This window comes from Globicephala melas, chromosome 17 (genome assembly GCF_963455315.2).
Source record: "Globicephala melas chromosome 17, mGloMel1.2, whole genome shotgun sequence".
In the NCBI taxonomy this organism is placed as follows: Eukaryota; Metazoa; Chordata; class Mammalia; order Artiodactyla; family Delphinidae; genus Globicephala; species Globicephala melas.
In genome coordinates this window covers 70,207,926-70,227,133 of record NC_083330.1, presented here as the reverse complement: position 1 = coordinate 70,227,133, position 19,208 = coordinate 70,207,926, and the positions used below count along the sequence as shown (strand labels likewise).

The 19,208-nt window shown below is 38.3% G+C and overlaps 1 protein-coding gene across 3 annotated transcripts in view; it reads left to right on the top strand.

The window, feature by feature from the left end:
- The window catches only part of ADCY8 (adenylate cyclase 8), a 219,017-nt gene that overhangs the window by 41,441 nt on the left and 158,368 nt on the right, over positions 1-19,208 (top strand). For all 3 annotated transcript variants that reach the window (XM_060286929.1, XM_060286928.1, XM_030875821.2), the window contains exon 2: positions 7,564-7,713. In XM_060286929.1, the coding sequence (XP_060142912.1) occupies positions 7,564-7,713 (150 nt within the window). The remainder of the gene's footprint in view (positions 1-7,563; positions 7,714-19,208) is intronic.

The window sequence follows — 19,208 nt, the reverse complement described above, 5'->3', positions numbered from 1 at the left end:
CATTAAATATTTTTAATGCAATTTTATATTCCCTTGTATACGCCTCAATTATTCAGCCATTTCCCCTGCTGTTAAAAATATGCAGTTTCTATTTATTTTTAAAAACTTTCATTAATAAAGCTTCAATGAACATCCCTTAACAGAAATTTCTGATCCTGTATTTGATTGTTTCCTTTAGATAGATAACTAGAAGTTGGGTCACTGGGTCAAAAGAAATGAGTAAATTTTGCAACATGTTGCCAGTTTGTTTTCCAGAAATACCTAGGAAAGTCCCTCCACATCAGCAATGTATCAGATTGATTTAAGTGTTTTAAAAAAAACTACTGGGACTTCCCTCGTGGTCCAGTGGTTAAGAATCCGCCTTCCAATGCAGGGAACGTGCGTTCGATCCCTGTCCGGGGACTAAGATCCCACATGCAACGGAGCAACTAAGCCTGCGCGCCACAACTACTGAGCCTGCGTGCTCTAAAGTCCATGCACCACAACTAGAGAGCCCAACTAGATAGCAGCCTGCGCACTGCAACTACTGAGCCTGTGCGCTCTAGAGCCCCTGCGCTACAACCAGAGAATCCCGTGCGCCACAACAAAGAGTCCACGCACTGCAACGAAGACCCAGCGCAGCCAAAAATAAAAATAAATAAATAAATAAATAAATACCTTAAAAGAAAAAAAACCGCTACTTACCTTTAATTTGAGCCTCGGCTCAAGCTTTTCTGCTTAAATTAGAGCAATATTCCCTTTTATTTTCTTTTCCCTTTTTGGTAGTCTCATTTCCCACATTTAAGTCTTTATTCCATTGGCATTTATTTCGACATATACTATGAGGGGACTCTAAGCCATTTTTTCCAATAAATGACAAATCAGCCTGTTACTGACAATTATTTTTTCCACTGAATCGTTGAGCTGTCTGGATCATATACAAACTCGTTATGTTTTCTATTTTATTCCACTAATTCTTCAGTTGAGGTTTTCACTATTGCCACAGAGTTTTAATTATTGTCCCATGATGGTATACATTACCTTCTGGCTGTGCAAGGACCCTCTGTAATCGCTTTTGTAAGAATTTCTTTAGTATTCTAATTCATGTATTCTTTCAGATACACTTTTAAGTCATCTTCCAAGTTCCAAAGGAAAATTTCACTTGGGATTTTGATTGTTAATCATGTTAAAGCCATAAAGCAATTTGGGTAGTATTTACATAGTTAATAGCTAGCATCCCTTTACTAGAAATGCTTCCCTCCTTTATTATAAAGTCGTATGCTTTAGCTCCCACATATTTATTAGTGTTGTCAAGGATATTTTTGGTGTTTTACATTATTATTGCTATTTTAAGATCATTAGTCCATCATATCTTGTAAATAATGATGGAAGCATAGGAAAGCTATTAACCCATTCCTTTACTCATTCAGCAAATATCCAGCACTTATTAGGTGCTGAACAGTTAACAGGCACTGTGCTGAGCACTTAGCCACTGTGCTAGGTACTAGGTGTCAATCAAGGGCTAAAATAAATGTCATCCCTGCATTATTAGAAGTAATAATCCAATGTGACAGATTGGCACCAGACAACCAAGTGTGCAAATAAATATATAGTTACAAGTTGTGATAAGTGCACAGAGTGCCGGGATAAAGAATGGCAGGGAAATCCTACTTTGATATAGTGACCAGGGAGTACCTCTCTGAGGAAACTAATAAAGCCAAGAACAGAAGGATAAGAGGAATCAGCGAGGCAAGAAGTGTGAGGAAGAATGTCCCAGGCAGAAGGAACAGCTTTTGCAATGGACCAGAGAGAGGAAATACTTAGAGGAGGAATAGAAAGTAAACCCGATTGGTTGCAACAAAACAAGTAAGAGGAGAAATGGTATGAAATGAGTTTGAAGATCAAGCAGGCTTTATTGTCATGATGAGAAGTTTGCATTTTTCTCTTTTCTAACAGTACCTTTATCAATCTATTTATTTAAAAATCTATGTATTGGAATAGGTACCACACTTACATGTAAAACTATAAACGGTAGAGATGATAAATTTAGGCTTCAGTTTCTGTCCCCAGAATTATCCAGTACCTTAAGGAAAGAGTCTATGCATAGAAAAAGGATAGGAAATATTAGTCCTTTATTTTTTTCCCCCACTTAATAGTATATATTGGAATGTTCTGTGTTAGTATACAGAAAATTCCCATGTTTTTATCTACATACATATTCAGTCGTATGGCTTTATAATTTAACCAGTCCTCTATTCATGGCCGTCTAGATTCTTTCCAACTGTGTGCTTTTACAAAGAATGCTGGGATAGCCTTTGACCTTTGCACCTGGAGCTACACCAAAATGGAGTTGCTGAGCTGATGAGTATGAATTGATGAGTGTCAATTTTGATATATATTGCCAAACTCATGGATTCACCAAATAGGTATAAGAGTGACTATTTCCCCTGCAGCCTAGCCAGAGTAATGTGTTATCAAATTGTTTATCTTTGACAATTTGACGGGTAAAAAGTGGAGTCATGTGCTAGCTCATATATTCACAAACAATGTATTACTTTAGTTTACTTGTTTTTGAACTTATTGTCATTAGGATCACACTTTTTTCAATATTGTTTTCTCTTCTTATCTATTTTGATTCATACAATAATAGATTTATTGTCACCGCTGAGTAGTATTTAATTATTTTAATACATCCTAAAATATCCATTCTACTATTGGTGGACATTCAGATTACGTCGAGTTTCAAGCCCTTGTAGAAAATACTGTTCTTAACATTCTTGGGCATGTCTCCTGGGCCATATTTGCAAAGATGGCTCTGGGTATGGAGGGGAAAGGTGCAGTTTAGCAATGTACAAATTAAACATTGTGCAGAGTCTAAGTAGCAGTGCCAATTCACTTTGCCAACAGCATCCTTGCTGATTTGATAACACCCTACTATTTTTTTTTTCTTTCTGGAGCCAACCAGGTAGATGTGGAATGGGTATGGATTTTAACTTAGAGTTCCTAGATTTTTACACTTATTTTCATATTGATAGTCTCTTGTCTTGGAAATACCTGCTTATTTTTTGCCCTGTATTCTATCGGATTGTTTTTATTTTTTATAGATTTATATAAGTTCTTCATATGAGCTGAAAATTAATTTTTGCTAGTTATAAATGTTGCAAATATCTCTTCTTACAGTTTTTTCCATTTTATTTATGTTGTCTTTCAATGAATAGAAATGCTTAATTTTATCAAATGTATTCATCTATTTTTATGGTTTGTATTCTTTGCGTTTTATTTTAAAAATCCATTACAGTAGTAAAAGTATTCTCCTAGATTGTCTTCTAAGATTTCATATTTGTTCCTTTCATATTTAAGACTTTAATCCACCTGCAGTGTATTTCTCTGTATTGGATTAGGCAGGGATTTACTTTTACTTTGTTTCCCAAGTGAATGACAAACTGTTCTAACACCCTTTGTTCACAAGTCCCTCTTTTCTCCTTATAACTACAAAGCACGATTATCAAATTTGTGTGTTTATGTTTCTGGGCTCTCTATTCACATCCACTGGTCAATTTGTGTATCCCCGTGTAAATACCATGAGGTCTTAATCACTGCAATGTTATAACAAGTCTGTTACCTGGTACTGCGAGTCTCCCATTTTGTTCTCCTTTAAGAATATCTTAGTATTCTTTTTTTTCTAAACATTTGTATTGGAGTATAATTGCTTTACATTGTTGTGTTAGTTTCTGCTGTATAATGAAGTGAATCAGTTATACGTATACATATAACCCCATAAGAATATCTTATGTATTCTTGACTCTTTGATCTTCTATACAAATTTTAGAATCATCTTGAATTCCACTGGGGGTAAAAATACCTACCAAGTTTTGAAATCTTTACTATAGCAATTCTTTCATCTTACAGCATAACATGGTGTACAACCCTCCATCTGGGTCTTATTTGATTATTTTAAATTCAATTTCATTATTTTCTCTGTTAAATTAATTTTCTATCTGTTTATCATGGTTGCATTAGAAATGCAATTAGCGTTTTAATTTGACTTTATATCCAACATCTTTGTTAAATTCTTATTAATCCTAGTAATTTTTCTGTAGAGACTTTCAGATATTCCACATAGATAATTATCTGCAAAAATGAAAGTGTATTTCTTCCTTTCCAAGTTTTATCACCTTTATTTTGTTTCTGTTTTTGTCTTACTGAGATCGCTGGAATTTGAGAATGATGTTGAATACATTTGGAGATATCTATCATCCTGGCCTTTAAGCAAATGTTTTTAACCTTTTATCATTGAGTAAGTTGTTCATTTTAGGTGTTTTTGTCTTTGTTTCTGTAGATATTCTACATAGCGATTAAGAAAGTTTACTCCTAATCGCCACATTTTTTTAAATGAAAGAATATTGAATTTCATCAATGCTGTTTCATCTCAGTGGGATGATTATATGGTTTTTTTTAAAGCTGTAAATGTGGTGAATTGCATTAGTTGACTGGATAATGTTAAACTATCCTCAGATTCCTGGGATAAATTTAATGTAGTCAAACTGAATTATTTTTTCTATGTATTGATGGATTTGATTTAGTAATATTATGTGTAGGAATTTTCTTTCATGTTCATGAGTGAGATTTATCTGTTAATTACCTTTGTGCACCAACTTTATTGGTTATGGTAGCAGGATGCTGCTAGCCTTATAACCTGAGTTGGAGAATATTCCCTATTTTCCTACTCTCTGGACGAGATTATGAAATATTTAAGTTATTTCTTCAACATGTGTTTGTAGAATGCTTTGATGAAGCCATCTGGACCTGTTGCTTTCCTTGTGGAAAGGTATTTAATTAGGACTGCATTTATTTAATTTTTCTCTTGTCTTCTTGAGTCAGTTTTGATAAAGATATATTTTAAGAAATATGTAATTCCATTTATGATTTTCATTAGCATTGAACTTCATAATATATTTTTATTATCTATTAATTTCTGCCATATATTTAAATTCTAATTTTCTATTCTTAATATTGCTTGTTTGAACCTTTTCCCTTTTTTTCTTTATTAAGCTTGTAAGAAGTGCTACTGTTTTATTAGTCCTTTCAGAAAAAAGACTTTTGACTTTATTGAACCTCTGTATTTTATATTTGGTTTTTATCTCATTAATTTCGGCTCCTTTCTTATTTTTTTCCTTTTACATACTTTGGATTTATCTGTTTTTTGGGTTTTGCTAAACCTTTAAGTTGAATGGCTAGCACATTCATTTTCAGCCTTTCTTTTTCTTTCTTTAAAAATTTTTATTAGAGTATAGTTGATTTACAATGTTTTGTTGGTTTCAGGTGTACAGCAAACTGAATCAGTTATATATATATACTTTTCTTTTTCTAATGAAGCATTTATTATTATATATTCCTTGGTGAGGACTACTAAGTTTTTTTCAGTAGTATTTTCATTATTCTTTAGCTATACATATTTTCCATTATGATATATTTTTAGATCCATGAGTTATTTAGAAGTATTTTAAATTTCTAAACACATGGTATTCTTTTAGTTATCTTTTAAATTGCTTTGTAACTTGATCTTATTGTAGTCATTGACTGTGGTTACATGATACTAGTTCTTTGAAATTTGCTGAGGCTAAGCTAACTTCAGGTCCTATCATAAAATCTTATTTTACAAATATTCAGTATGTGCCTAAAAAAGAATTTGTACTATTAAACTTGCATACCATGTTCCATTTCAAGGTTGTTAATTGTATGAGCTTTTCAAGTTGTTTCTATCTTTGTTGATTTTTTAAAAATCTTTATTAACTGCTGAAAATTGTGTTAAAATAGACCATTATAATTGTAGATTTATAAATAATTCCATAGATTTATATCTTACTTCGTATTGGGTGTTTTGAGGCCATATTGTTAAATGTGTCCAAGTTCATACTTCTGATATCTTCCTGAGGAATTAAACCTTTTATACTTACATAGTGACCCTATTTATCTCTAATGATTTTCCTTAAATTCTCTTTAATATGTATTTACACAGCAAAACCAGCTTTATTTTGTCTTGATTTGCAAACTTTTTATGTCATTATGTTTTAGCAATGCATTTCTTTTATCTAACTGAAAATCATTATCATAACTGGAGAGTATGTCCCTTATATATAACATTTTACTCTGACTGCTCTTCATATTGTCTTTGGTTTGTTGATATAGCTTCAAGCTTATTGACTCTTTTTTCTGTCATCTAAATTCTGCTGTTAATATCATTCAGTAAAATTTTAATTTCAGGTATTGTGTTTTTCAGTTCTAGAATTTCCATTTTGTGTGTGTGGTTTCTATTTCTCTGCTGATATTTCCTATCTTTGCACTAATTACTAGCATATTTACCCTTATATCATTGAGCAAAGTTGTAAGAGCTACTATGATTTTTGTTTGCTACTTCCAACACCCAAGTCAGATCAGAACAGGTCTATGTTGATTATCTTTTCCCTTGAGAAGGGGTCACATTTTTCTGTATATGCCCATGCCACGTAATTTCATGTTATGTTCAGGACATTGTGGATGTTATGTGGTTAAGACTCTCTGTTCTCTTACATTCTTCTGGAAACTGTGATTTTTGTTTTGCTGTGCTGTGTTTTAGAAAGTGGTTAACTTGGTTGGCATCAAATGACAATCTTTGTCTTTTGAAATGCAGTTCAAATCTCAGCTCAATTCTTTTATCATCAACTCAATCATTTGCTGTCTGCCCTGTGCATGTGTGGTTCAGGGAAGAGTTTATATAGGAATTTAAGGTTCCCCCTCATTGGTTCTCTTCTTTGGGGGCTTTTCCTCTCACTTTTCAGCAGCCATAGTTGTTCTGAACTCTGTTCTTTGCTTCTTCAGGCCACCGGGGTTTTCTGTTGGAGTTTTTCTCCCCTACACTATACTGAGTGTTACCTGCCCGCAAGCTAACGCCATAAAAAGCAAGAAATCCACACTGTGCTGTTTCTTTCTTCCAAGTGTTGACTCCCTTCCAGAATCTGCCTGCTTTTCTTCACTAGAGAGAAGTTTGGAAGGGGGCAAATGTGAAAGTACAACGTTTAATTTAAGAGTCCAGCCAGGAGATTTTGGAGCCTAGGAGATGGGTAATGGCAATGGAGATGGAAAGCAGTAGACAAATATGACATCTTCTCTTGAGTTAAGAACATCAGGACCTACATGCTACTCAAGAAGAACTAGGTACCAAAGTCAAAATACAGTAGTACCATTCAGCTAACACCTTTCCTGTTTTTTATTCATCTCTTTCTCTTCTTCTCACCTGGTTCCCCAACCCCTTAAGAAGAGGAAGAGAGAAGAAGCTGCCCTATGTTACTTGAGGTTTCCAATCCGAGTTCAAATTCAGACGTGGAGAGAGAGAAGCTTTAAATTGGATAGAGTGGTTGAGGGAGGTCTGAGGAGATGAGTTGACCCCAAGACCTGAATGAAGGTTCTACTAACCTGCTACTTAACATTTGGATTACTACCTTAAGATTTAGATTGGAAATTTTTATTTATTTACTTTTTCTCTTTGCCTGCAAACAGCTCTTGTTTTAACCACCTGACCAGGCTATGTCTGTATTTCCGTTTTAGGTTGTGGCCCAGGCAGTGTTATTCATGTGTATGAACACGGCTGGAATCTTTATCAGTTACCTGTCAGACCGGGCCCAGCGCCAAGCCTTCCTGGAGACACGGAGGTGTGTGGAAGCCAGGCTGCGCCTAGAGACGGAAAACCAAAGACAGGTACCAACTGGAAGGGCCATATGCCCTGGTTGTCACCTAGCCAGTCTCTGAATTACGTGGAGCTTTTTTCTCCCCAGACACATCCTGACTTGCAAGTGTTCTTTCAGAGTTTCTGTCATGGGATTCCAGAGTCTAAAATATTGGGTTGGCCAAAAAGTTTGTTCGGGTTTTTCCATACGCTCTTATGGAAATAGTTATGTTAGACTCACGGGTCAAAGTGAGTTAGCTTTATTCGCCACACTCAATTCATTGTTCCCCACAAGAAATAAAATGATTCTAGACATAAAGTGATTTTCTGACACTTTTCACTGACATCTGTGTTTGTGGACAAGGCCATGGTTTCTGAAAACCATTAGCATTCTCATCTTTGACTCTCCTTTTTTCAAACTATAAATTGCTGTTTCAAATAAATTTTTTACTACAGAGTAATTCAAATTATAGGAAGCTCAGAGGAAAATCTTTTACATGTGTAGTTCCTAATACTTCATCCTGATTTTCAGAAGACATCATTGAACACAATAAATTTTATGGAACATGATACCAATCCCAGGATAGGGGATGCAGAAAAGAAAGCAAGTTGGTTCAAGGTGGAGACCATGAGTTTTAGTTGGAGGAGGTTAAGATAAAGGAGTTTCTTGGACATCCTGACTGGGTGGATGTTATAAGGTTTTGCAAAATAGCTTTGGCCACAAATGATATGTTTCCCCAAAATAAAATTAGCTTTCAAAAAATAAAGATTTGCTCCTATTAAAATTATTCATATATTTACAATTAATGCATATCTTTGCCTCTGAAAGTAATGTTCAAATAGGAATAACAGGAATGTGTTAAAATTGGTTATAGAACGAGCATATTTTATGTTCAACCTGTTTATATGCTCATGGGAATCCTATGCTCAATAGATTTATTAGTTCTACCGTACCAGGCTCTTTTTTAAAGTTATGTCTATGGACATATGCTTGTTATTTTAAGCTTTATGCCGTAATGGTTTGAGACATTATAAAGAAATTAGCTTCAAAAAATGCAACATTTTTTTTTCATTTTAACCTGATTGAATCATCAGTAAAACGTGGATCTTTAAAATGAGCAAAGCCAGGTCTGTGTGATAATGAAGGAGGTGGACAGGTAGGGTGCAACCTGACAAAACTCAACTCCCACTGCCATATGTTATTGCCAGGGGCACAGAGGAAACTACTGAATTTCCAGAACCTACATGGGTTTCATAGGATTCAGAATTAGGACGTTTCTAAGTTGAAGCCTAAAACGATTATGGAACCTCCTAATAGATTTATTGTAGCTGCCCTGAACATCACTATACAATAATTTAGAAAAATAACTTTAAGAAAGAAATCACCTTGTACAATAAACATCTCCCAGTATCTTCCAGGTTATATATACATATACATTGTGTGCTTCTGCAAAACAGAGCAGTTGCCACTGGCACATCACTCTTTCCATGGGATCTATGCCAATTCAGACAGTGCTGCTGTATTAATAATTCATCAACTGTTCTTGATGCTCTGTCACAACCAGAACTGCAATTGTGGATAAGCTGTCTGCGAAGCTCAGTCTTTTATTTAATGTATATGAAATATTGGAGACGCTGAAAATGATTGCCTTATCATACCCATAAGGCTTTTCTTCTTTTCCCATTCTCCAAGTTCAGTGTCTCAGAGTCACTATGATGTAATCTAACACAGTGAAGGGAGCTTCCTCCATCCTCTCTAATCTTTATTTTTTTTTAAGTTGATGGAAGGAAGAAGAAAGTAATACACAGAGGTGAGAACAAGTGACAACTCGAATGTGGTGAAAAGTTCGCTAGAATTCGTTCCGCAGCCATATTACCTCCTTGTTGGCCACCTAAACCACTGAACTGTCAGTCCTAGGTTCCTCGTCCATACTTGGGACAATATCTTTTATTTCAGCATTGTGTTTGCCTCAAGTAAGGTGACATATATAAAGCAATACAAAGCTATCCGTCAGCCTCATTGTTTTTATAGATGAAATACAAGAAGAGGCTCTTTTGGTGGAAGGTTCTTCGCTCTGAGGATTAAGTAGAATATGCTGTTGGTTTGTTATAGCCCTGTGTGTACAATTCTGATAAAGTATTTGTGGTCTATTGGCCACCCTCTTTCCCTCCCGGGCTAGTATGTAAGCTAGCTGGCTCTGTATCATTCAGTGCTAAAATTACTTTCCATTGATATTGATCTCTGATTCAGGTTTCCATTATCCCTGAGAACTTCCTCAGTGGTAGATGGGCAGAGAAGGCACAGGCTTTCAAATGAGACTGCCCAGGATTTGAAATCTTTCCTTAGTTGCTTACTATCCTAGTGAACGTGAGCAAGCTCTGAGTCTTAGCTATTCCACCTGTAGCATGGGGATAATAATACCCTTCCTGAAGAGGCTCCTTAATGGTTAAACATATTGTGTGCAGAGCCCTTGCAGTTCAGTGGAGTTTTTACTAGCGTGATGGTGTACGATGATTTATATGAATCAACCAGCATAGCTCAATCCCAAGGGGACTCGTTTGAGCACATGTTACGGATTGGCTCGTCTCAGGTGAAACCCCGCTTGAAAGTTATTCACACAGAAGGAAATCAGGACGGTGGCTCTCCTCGGGTGTGCGGTGATCGGAACTCAGCATTAGGCTCTCGGTATTTTAAATGTCAGTCACACATCCAACCCCATTTACATTTTCAGAGCTAATTATAATACTGCAACTGTTAGAAATTCTATATCATGTGAAGGAAAACATTGCAAGTGCCTAAGTGACAGCAGATCCTTTTTCCTTAGGAAATTATCGCAAGGGTGACTAAACTGCATTTTGTTTTTGCACTTGCATCCAGAACCAAGAGGTCTTATTCTACAGAAATGTTCAAGTTTTGTAGGATTTTTTTTCAAGAACTGGCTTTCTCTTGTGGTAGAATACAAAGGAAATATTTAAGTGACTTAATAGGTTCATCAATGAATTGATTCATTTATTGAGGATCTATTATGTGCCATGAGCTTTGCTGGACCCTGGGACTATAATGGTGACTAGCAATCAATTCCTGGTCTTACACAGTTTATGGACAGAGATGGACAACTATACAGACACCTATATGGTGTTTGGGTTCCACCTAAACGGAAGGTTGATAGAAGGTTAGCTAAAAGAAATGATGCCTGAGTTGACTTGTGAATAGGATTTAAAACTCAGTAGAGAAGCAGTAAAGAGTATGGCATGAAGATCTCAAACAACACATATAAACATCTTGAAGGAAGAGAGAACACTGTCAGGGCACTTACAAGCACTCCCATGATCATTCATTTATTTATTCATCCACCCATTCATGGTGGAATTACAGAGACAAGTAACACTCAGTCTCTCCTCTGGATTGGATGAATAGAATTTTAATTATTGGAAGAGAAGGAAGAAAGAATTAGCAAAGGTACTGATGACAAGATATATATGATCTGATGAAGGCTGGCAACATTGGGAAGCAGGTTTCCTCTGATACCTCGCAGCAAAGTTGTGTACTTTCTTGAGTACACTGCACTTTTCCACTCAGGGAAGATATCTACTTACTGAGTGTTAACCTGTGCAGTAGGCATTGTTCAATGTGCTCTGTATGTCAAAATGAACAAAATCTATTACAGATCTCTCTTACAGCATGCCACACTGGATCTGAATCACTGCATGCCTGTTTGTTAGGATAAACTGTCCCTTAAGAGTGACCTATGGTAGCAGTTTCTGAAAACCAGTGAGGAATAAATGGTTCTGAAATGACTGAGATTGTCAATATTTAATAATAATGTTTAATAATGGTTACTAATCATTTTTTCAAAGAAAAATTGCCAAGCAATAGCTAAAGGATAAGTGGCACATGAACCATGCTTCCTTTTGCTTGGTGGGTCCCACACCATGATGAGATACTTGAAGTCCTGAGAATCAGGCTTTTTCCTTGGATAACCTGAAGTTGCAGGCATTGTTCTTAAGGTCGAGAGCAAGCAGACAGGAGGAACCAGCAAATGCTAAAACTCTTTGCTCAAAGTCTCTTCTAAACTAGGTTTTTAACAAAGTTCCTTGAAGGTGACTCTCAACATTACCATAACCCTGTTCCCTCCCATAACACCTGGCACAATACCAGGAAGAAACTACTGAATGGGCCCAAATGTTGACATTTTTAATTTAGATGATCGGCTTCAAGAAGTTGAGCACATGTTGGCTCTTTTTTTCTGGGAGGCAAGGACTTGGTCTTTTTCTTTTTTTTTTTAACAATTTTGTCATCAGTTGCAACTAGCACAGAGCATACTAAGCATCCCTTACCTGTCTGGTCTCTTGGTCTCCATCCCCAAAGCCTGGTCTGGTTCAGAACCAGTACACCATAGGTGTCAAAAGCAAAACCTTCAATGTCTGGAAGATCTGGCTTCCAGTCCTACTTCCTGTGCTTCCTGGCTGTAGGGACTTAGGCAAACTACTCTCCTCTAAAGACCTTGATTTTGTGGGCGTAAGATGATCATAATGGTCCTACCTTCCTCCACGGTTGTGGTGAGATTAAGGATGAACAGTTCTCAGCCCAAGGCGGAGGATGTGCTCAGGGCATATTAGAGAGGATGCTGTGATGACAATGACATTGATGTCACTCCTCTCTGCGGGAAAACCCTTCAATGGTAACATTCCCTCCAAGATAAAATTCAACCCCCCATGCATGACCCAACAGGTCCTCCAGGATCCACCCTTTTTACTCTCTCCTCACATCCCTTTCCGCCTCCTTGCCACACACATGAAACCAAATGACCAAATCAGCTCCCTGAACTGCTATTTCCCTGCTCTGTGTCATGTGGTTCTTGCAGCCTAGAAAGCCACGTCCCTCTCATTACTTTCAGAGTAATGTCTCTTGCCTGGATATACCGTTCCAGCACCCCTTCCTCAGTGAGGCTTGCTTGTTGAGTTGAAATGTTTTCCTTATACTTCCAACATGCCTTAAAGTTAACTGTATCATAGAACCTGTCATACTTTATAATGTTTACTAGTCTGCATTTCTCTTTTTCCATGGCCAATAAGGACTACTTAAAGGCAGCTCTTCTACATGATTCATCTGATTCTCTGGTATTTATCCAGCACAATGGCTGCAATATAAGATCTTCTGATTAACATTTATTTAACTGAGTTATGTTGAATTCAAATTTTGGCTCCTTTCACCTCCACCTAAACCAGGGTCATGTTGTAATAATTCTTCTGTATAAAAGTAAAGAGACTTGGTACTTCTCTGGTGGTCTAGTGGTTAAGACTCCACACTTCCACTGCAGGGGGTTCCGGGTTGATCCCTGGTCAGGGAACTAAGATCCCACATGCCACATGGCATGGCCAAAAAAAAAAAAAAAATAGTAAAGAGACTTGTGCCCACCGTGATCCCCATTAAAAATTTGGAGGAGGACTCATCTAATTCAGGAGAGCCTTGGACAGGCTGAGAACGTGTCTTATACAGACCTGTGAAAGGAATTTTCCATCGGGAAGCTACGTCTTACAACATCTCTCTTTGGGGAGTTAGATTCTAATTATTGTAGTTTTTGTAATCCCACCTCTCTTGCAAATGATCCAAATGGGCCATATTTGTTTTAAATATTAAAATGAATTAATAGTTTTTCTTTCATCTTTGAGAATTGCCGAAACCTACTTACGGTAATCATGGCATTTTGAGGTGTCTCCGAAGCTCTGAGGGCCCCGGAATAAAGTTTCTGATGATGCCGTATGTTGCAACAGCAGGAAGATTATTATTAAATGCAGCAGATGTTTTAGCTGTGTTAAAGCAATTTTGTTTAACTTAAACATCTTTGTCAGACAATATTGGTGTAAGCTAATGGTTTGCACAATAGATTGGGTGAGAAAGTTGGGTTTCTTACAGAGTTTTGAGTTGGTTGTTTGAATGCATGTTGGTGCCCAATAGCATCTAGGGAAGTGTTTTTTCAAGCTCTAGATAACTGTTACCTAGTAAGGCAGAGCCTTGACATTCATTCATTCAAGGAAGAATCAAAGTTGACCTGGAATTTGCAGGACCTCAGAATGTTTGTTTTTTCTGCTCCAGTTAGATAGGTCTTTTCATTATGCGCCAGAAAAACCTTTTTGTGCTATTCTCCTCTTACATTTAAGACCACCCATGTGCCATGAACAAGACCATCATGTTCATCCTTATCTGATATTAATATATTTCATATTAACTGTTCTCTAGTTTATAGTGGAACATTCTCAGTTTCCTGAATATTCTTCTTATCTTATTACACTCGTGCCTTTGCTTATGCTTTTCCCCCACCTGGTATAAATTCCTTTCATCCCTAAACCTTATCCACTCTTCAAAACTCAGCTGAAAGTTCACCTCCTCCACCAAGACCCTCTCTCTTCCACCTAGCTGTGACCTCCTTGAGTGTTTCACTTGTATATTTCTTTGGGGAATTAATCTCCTTCTACATTTTGCTATGCTCTTGCTGTATTTTTCCTTCTACACTGTAAACTCTTTGAGGATTGGATACATGTTTCATTTGTGCTCTTCACAATAACTGTGGATCCAAGAGGGGGAAAACTCAAGCTAGGAAGAAAAGCAGAGACAATCAACATTTAATGGGTGCTATAATTGTGTTTGCTAAATGTCCGTTCACTCAAAAATAGATGTGAATAAATAGATTTGGGAAACACTCTCCTCCCATGATGTGATTGTTGGGTCCTTGTCCTCCAACCCAGGAGTCTGATCTTTCCTTGACAATTAACAACGTTAACTTCCTCCACCTACCAGTCCAAGTTCACTTGTCTCTTATTCCTTTACATAAATGACTTCAGCCTAGGTAGAGTTCCGCCTAAGCAACATTTTAAAAGCTATATTTTGCCTGGAGGCATCTTCTCGATCATCTTACTCCTTGAAAGCTTCTCTGCCTCTGTGCGCCACTTCTTTCGTAGTTCCGTTTCTTTTCTTTCAGGTGTGTTGGGGAGAAAAAGTAAAGTGTTCTTCCAATCACTATCTTCAGCCAATATATAATACTCCACAACTGTACTGTCCAATAGAATTTCCTGTGATGACTGGAAATATTCTGTATCTTTGTTTTCCAAAGACCATTAACCACATATAACTATTTAGCAGCACATGAAATATAGTCAGTGTGACTGAGGAATTGATTTTTTATTTTAATTCTTTTAAATTTAAAGAACCATTAACTAGCCATTTTATCTCTTGTTTCTCTTTTGGGGATTTATCATGACTTCAACCATCACTTCTGGATGGTTCCATGTCAGTATCTCTAACACCATGTTATTTTCTGAGCTCCAGATGCCCAGCATCAACATCCTGCCGGACAGCTTCAGCTGCATCTCCCACAGGTACCACTGGCTCAGCCTGTCCTTGATGCTCTCATCCCCCCAAAATGCATTTTCTTTCTAATAGCACTTCCTTGTACCTGATTCACCCACATCAACTGTGGTACCAGTTCCTGTTGATGCCATAATCCCCTGTATTTACTAACTGTCCCTATATTTCTTTTTCTAACACTATTTAAGTCCTCCCACAGAATAGCTTCCTAACTGGCGCTAACCAGTTTCTAACCAGTGTGAACTGCTCTAACCACCTGGAGTCACTCCACCCTAAAACGATTCTGGAAAAAGAAGCTGTATTTCGCTTCTTCCCATTTTCTTTCTGATCTGTGACATGGGGGACTCTACACATATGTGAGACCTCATGAGAATGTATGGAGCACGAGCTCCTGTCTTCTCTGCATCTATACTTGTCCCTCTCCATCTCACAGAGAGTAAGAGTCCCGTGTAATGTATTCGTGTCCAGGCCTTATGTGGGGTAAGAATGCGGATCCTCCTGTCTCCACCGGGAGCCTGCCCGTGCAGGCTGCTTTCCTCCCCATAGGGAACCCACTGACTCAGTGAGCCCTACAGTGGCCCAGATGCTCCGTCTCTGGCTGAGGAGCTGTAGGTAGTACAAAAAGAAGGCCTAGGACCCACATTGTTCACTCACTTTGCAGCCACGGCCCCCATCTTTTTTTTTTTTTGCGGTACGCGGGCCTCTCACTGCTGTGGCCTCTCCCGTTGCGGAGCACAGGCTCCGGATGCGCAGGCTCAGCGGCCATGGCTCACGGGCCCAGCCGCTCCGCGGCATGTGGGATCTTCCCGGACCGGGGCACGAATCCGCGTCCCCTGCATCGGCGCCACCAGGGAAGCCCGGTCCCCATCTTTTTTGCTAGTAATAAAGTGTCTTGATTCCTGTCTGCCTCTTGTATCTGTTTCTCAGCAGGTTCATTTGAGAGGTGAGGGATGAAACTCACTCACATCTCAAAACCCCAACAGAGTGTAATGCCTGTCAGGATCATCTTCTTGTGCCCAATTTTGATTATAGAAGATTTCACACTAAAGCCCCCCACGGATTGCTACCGCCTGTAGACTCGAAACCAATCTCGTTTGCGCTGTATCACAACCCATCCACTACCTGGCTCCTGCCTGACTTTTCAATCGTGTCACTTGCTACCACTGTCCTTGTACTGTTACTCTCCATCCAACCCAGTAAGCATGCCGCACACTTCTGTGCCTTTGATTTCTTGCCCTCCAGGTCCAGGCTGTATCCTTCTCTGCCTTTCTCTGCCTCAGGAAGCTAACCTTTGTGGATGCGTCAGCTGGCTCGCTACCTCTAACTGCTCGTCGGGTTTGGACAAGGAGAGGCACTGGCTGGAGACTTGAGGGTGGGAAGGCGAAGAGGCCATGGATTTATCTCCTCACTGTCTACCTGGCTGGATGGTGCACTAACAGTGCTTCCATCTCTCTACCAAAGGCCACAGTTTCTCTCAGGCAGCCAGTTCCTAAGGCTACAGGTTTTTCCAGGTTCCAGGAGTGTTTGTAGCTCTACTCTTCCTAGTTTTGGGGTGCTTGAGCACCCATTCTTGGGTTCCTTAACTCCGTATTAAACTCTTTCATTACACGTTTTGAGGTACCAACTGCATCCCTCCACGATTACCTGCTCCTACTGTTCCCTTTGCATGAGATGCCCATCTCCTTCCATCTGTATTTGTGAGACAGTTTAGCAGAACAGAAAGACAAGGAATCAGAAAAACTCTGCTCCGTCCAATCTAGTAGCCACCAGCCACGTGTGCATACTAAGCCCCTGAAATGTGCCTAGTCTAAATTGAGATGTGCTGGGAGCATAAAATACACACCAGATTTTGCAGACAATGCCAAGAAAAAAAAAGGAATGCAAATTATCTCATTGATAACTTTTTACATATTGGTTACATGCTGATTACACATGGAAATGATATATTTGGGGTATACAAGATTAAATAGAATATACCATTGACATGAATTTCAACTGTTTCTTTTTCCTTTTTTATGTGTGCACCGGCTCATATTCTATTTCTACTGGACAGTGCCAGCTTAGATGCTCATCCCATGTCAATTTCCAACTTGCTCTTGTGACTTTGAACAACTTGTCGAAACCCTTTGTGCATGTTCCCTCATCTCTCAATTAGAAATGATAATGCATACCCGAACCCACGGGGGCATTCTGAGAGACAAATAACTTATGTTATTTGCCTGAAAAAGTGTTATTTCAAAGAACTCCACAAATGTTAGGGCTATTTCTTTGAAAATCTCGCCAACACCCCAAACCGATGCTGAGACGTCCTCCCTTTAGAAAGCCTCCTCTGCTGTTTCCAGTCATGAACTACTTCTTTTTCCTTGGCACTTAGATATTTTTACTTAACACGGGTTCTTATCACGCTGCCTAGTGTTGCAGTTAGCACCGTGATCCCCTCTGTCAGTAAGATTTTGAACAGTGAGCAGACACACAGTGCTAATGGCCGTTGAGCCTCCTGGCAGCTGACTTCACTCAAAGGATTTGTGTTTACCCCCTTGCAACTCTTGCAACCATCTGGCTGCCTAGTTCTTTGCAATCTTTCTAGCACATGATTTGCATCTTCTGGCATGGCAGGAAGAGTGAAAGCTTTGCAGAAGAACAAACCTGGATTTGATCGCTAGTTACTCCACGTCTGGGTGACCTTGGGTGCACAACTTAAACTCTGTGAACGTTGGATCCTTCATCTGTCAAAAATGATAATCTCTCAAGGTTGCTGTGAGGAAATCAAGCAATATAGACGAGAGTTGGGCATTATAGTTGGCCTTTGAACTGTTGGACCACCTGGGCCACAGCCTGAGTTTTAAAACAGAACATCCTCCGATTCTAGTAACTATAGTTTTTCTTCTTGCTATTTGTGTTCTTATATCTGGCATCCCCGTGCAGTACTAATTTAAAATACTCTCCTTGATCCCAAGAGAGGCCATCATTATGCACTCATTTGCATACTACTAACATTTACAGAGGCAGTTCAGATAGAAGAACTCAATCACCATCATGGCTCTCAACACCTTTGATCCAGCCGGGAGAAGCTGAAGAGCAGCTGATTAGCCATGTGGGGACCTTTTATCTCATAAATCCTTCTGGGGAATTTTGACTAAAGAAATTGGAATTGGACACTTAACACAACCTAATAACTTTAATGCTGAAGGGAAGGTATGATTTGTAGCCTGGAGATAGTTGAAGGCACATTTCAAAAATGGTAGTAGAATAAACGAGGAGAAAATAAAATATGTATTTTTTAAAAATAATCCATGCTTAAAATATTTTATTTCAGCTGGATGTGAGTATGGGTCCATTGAAGGGAATTCTATACTCTCTATTTTGCATAAGCCACACTCAAAATGGATTGACCATAAAAGAGGGCAAATAATTTAAAAATACTTTTAGAGCAATCTGAGAGCCATTGTAGAATTTTCTTTGTTTCCCGTCTTTTGCAAATTTCATGCCCACACCTAATTTAAAAGCATTTTTTAAGAAGGAAACTGAGAATTTCTTTAAAGATGATACAAATAGATGGAGAGATATACCATGTTCTTGGATTGGAAGAATCAACATTGTGAAAATGACTATACTACCCAAAGCAATCTACAGATTCAATGCAATCCCCATCAAACTACCACTGGCATTTTTCACAGAACTAGAACAAAAATTTTCACAATTTGTATGGAAACACAAAAGACCCCGAATAGCCAAAGCAATCTTGAGAAAGAAAAACGGAGCTGGAGGAATCAGGCTCCCTGACTTCAGACTATACTACAAAGCTACAGTAATCAAGGCAGTATGGTACTGGCAAAAAAACAGAAATATAGATCAATGGAACAGGATAGAAAGCCCAGAGATAAATCCACGCACATATGGTCACCTTATCTTTGATAAAGGAGGCAAGAATATACAGTGGAGAAAAGACAGTCTCTTCAATAAGTGGTGCTGGGAAAACTGGACAGCTACATGTAAAAGAATGAAATTAGAACACTCCCTAACACCATACACAAAAATAAACTCAAAATGGATTAAAGATCTAAATGTAAGGCCGGACACCATCAAACTCTTAGAGGAAAACATAGGCAGAACACTATGACATAAATCACAGCAAGATCCTTTTTGACCCACCTCCTAGAG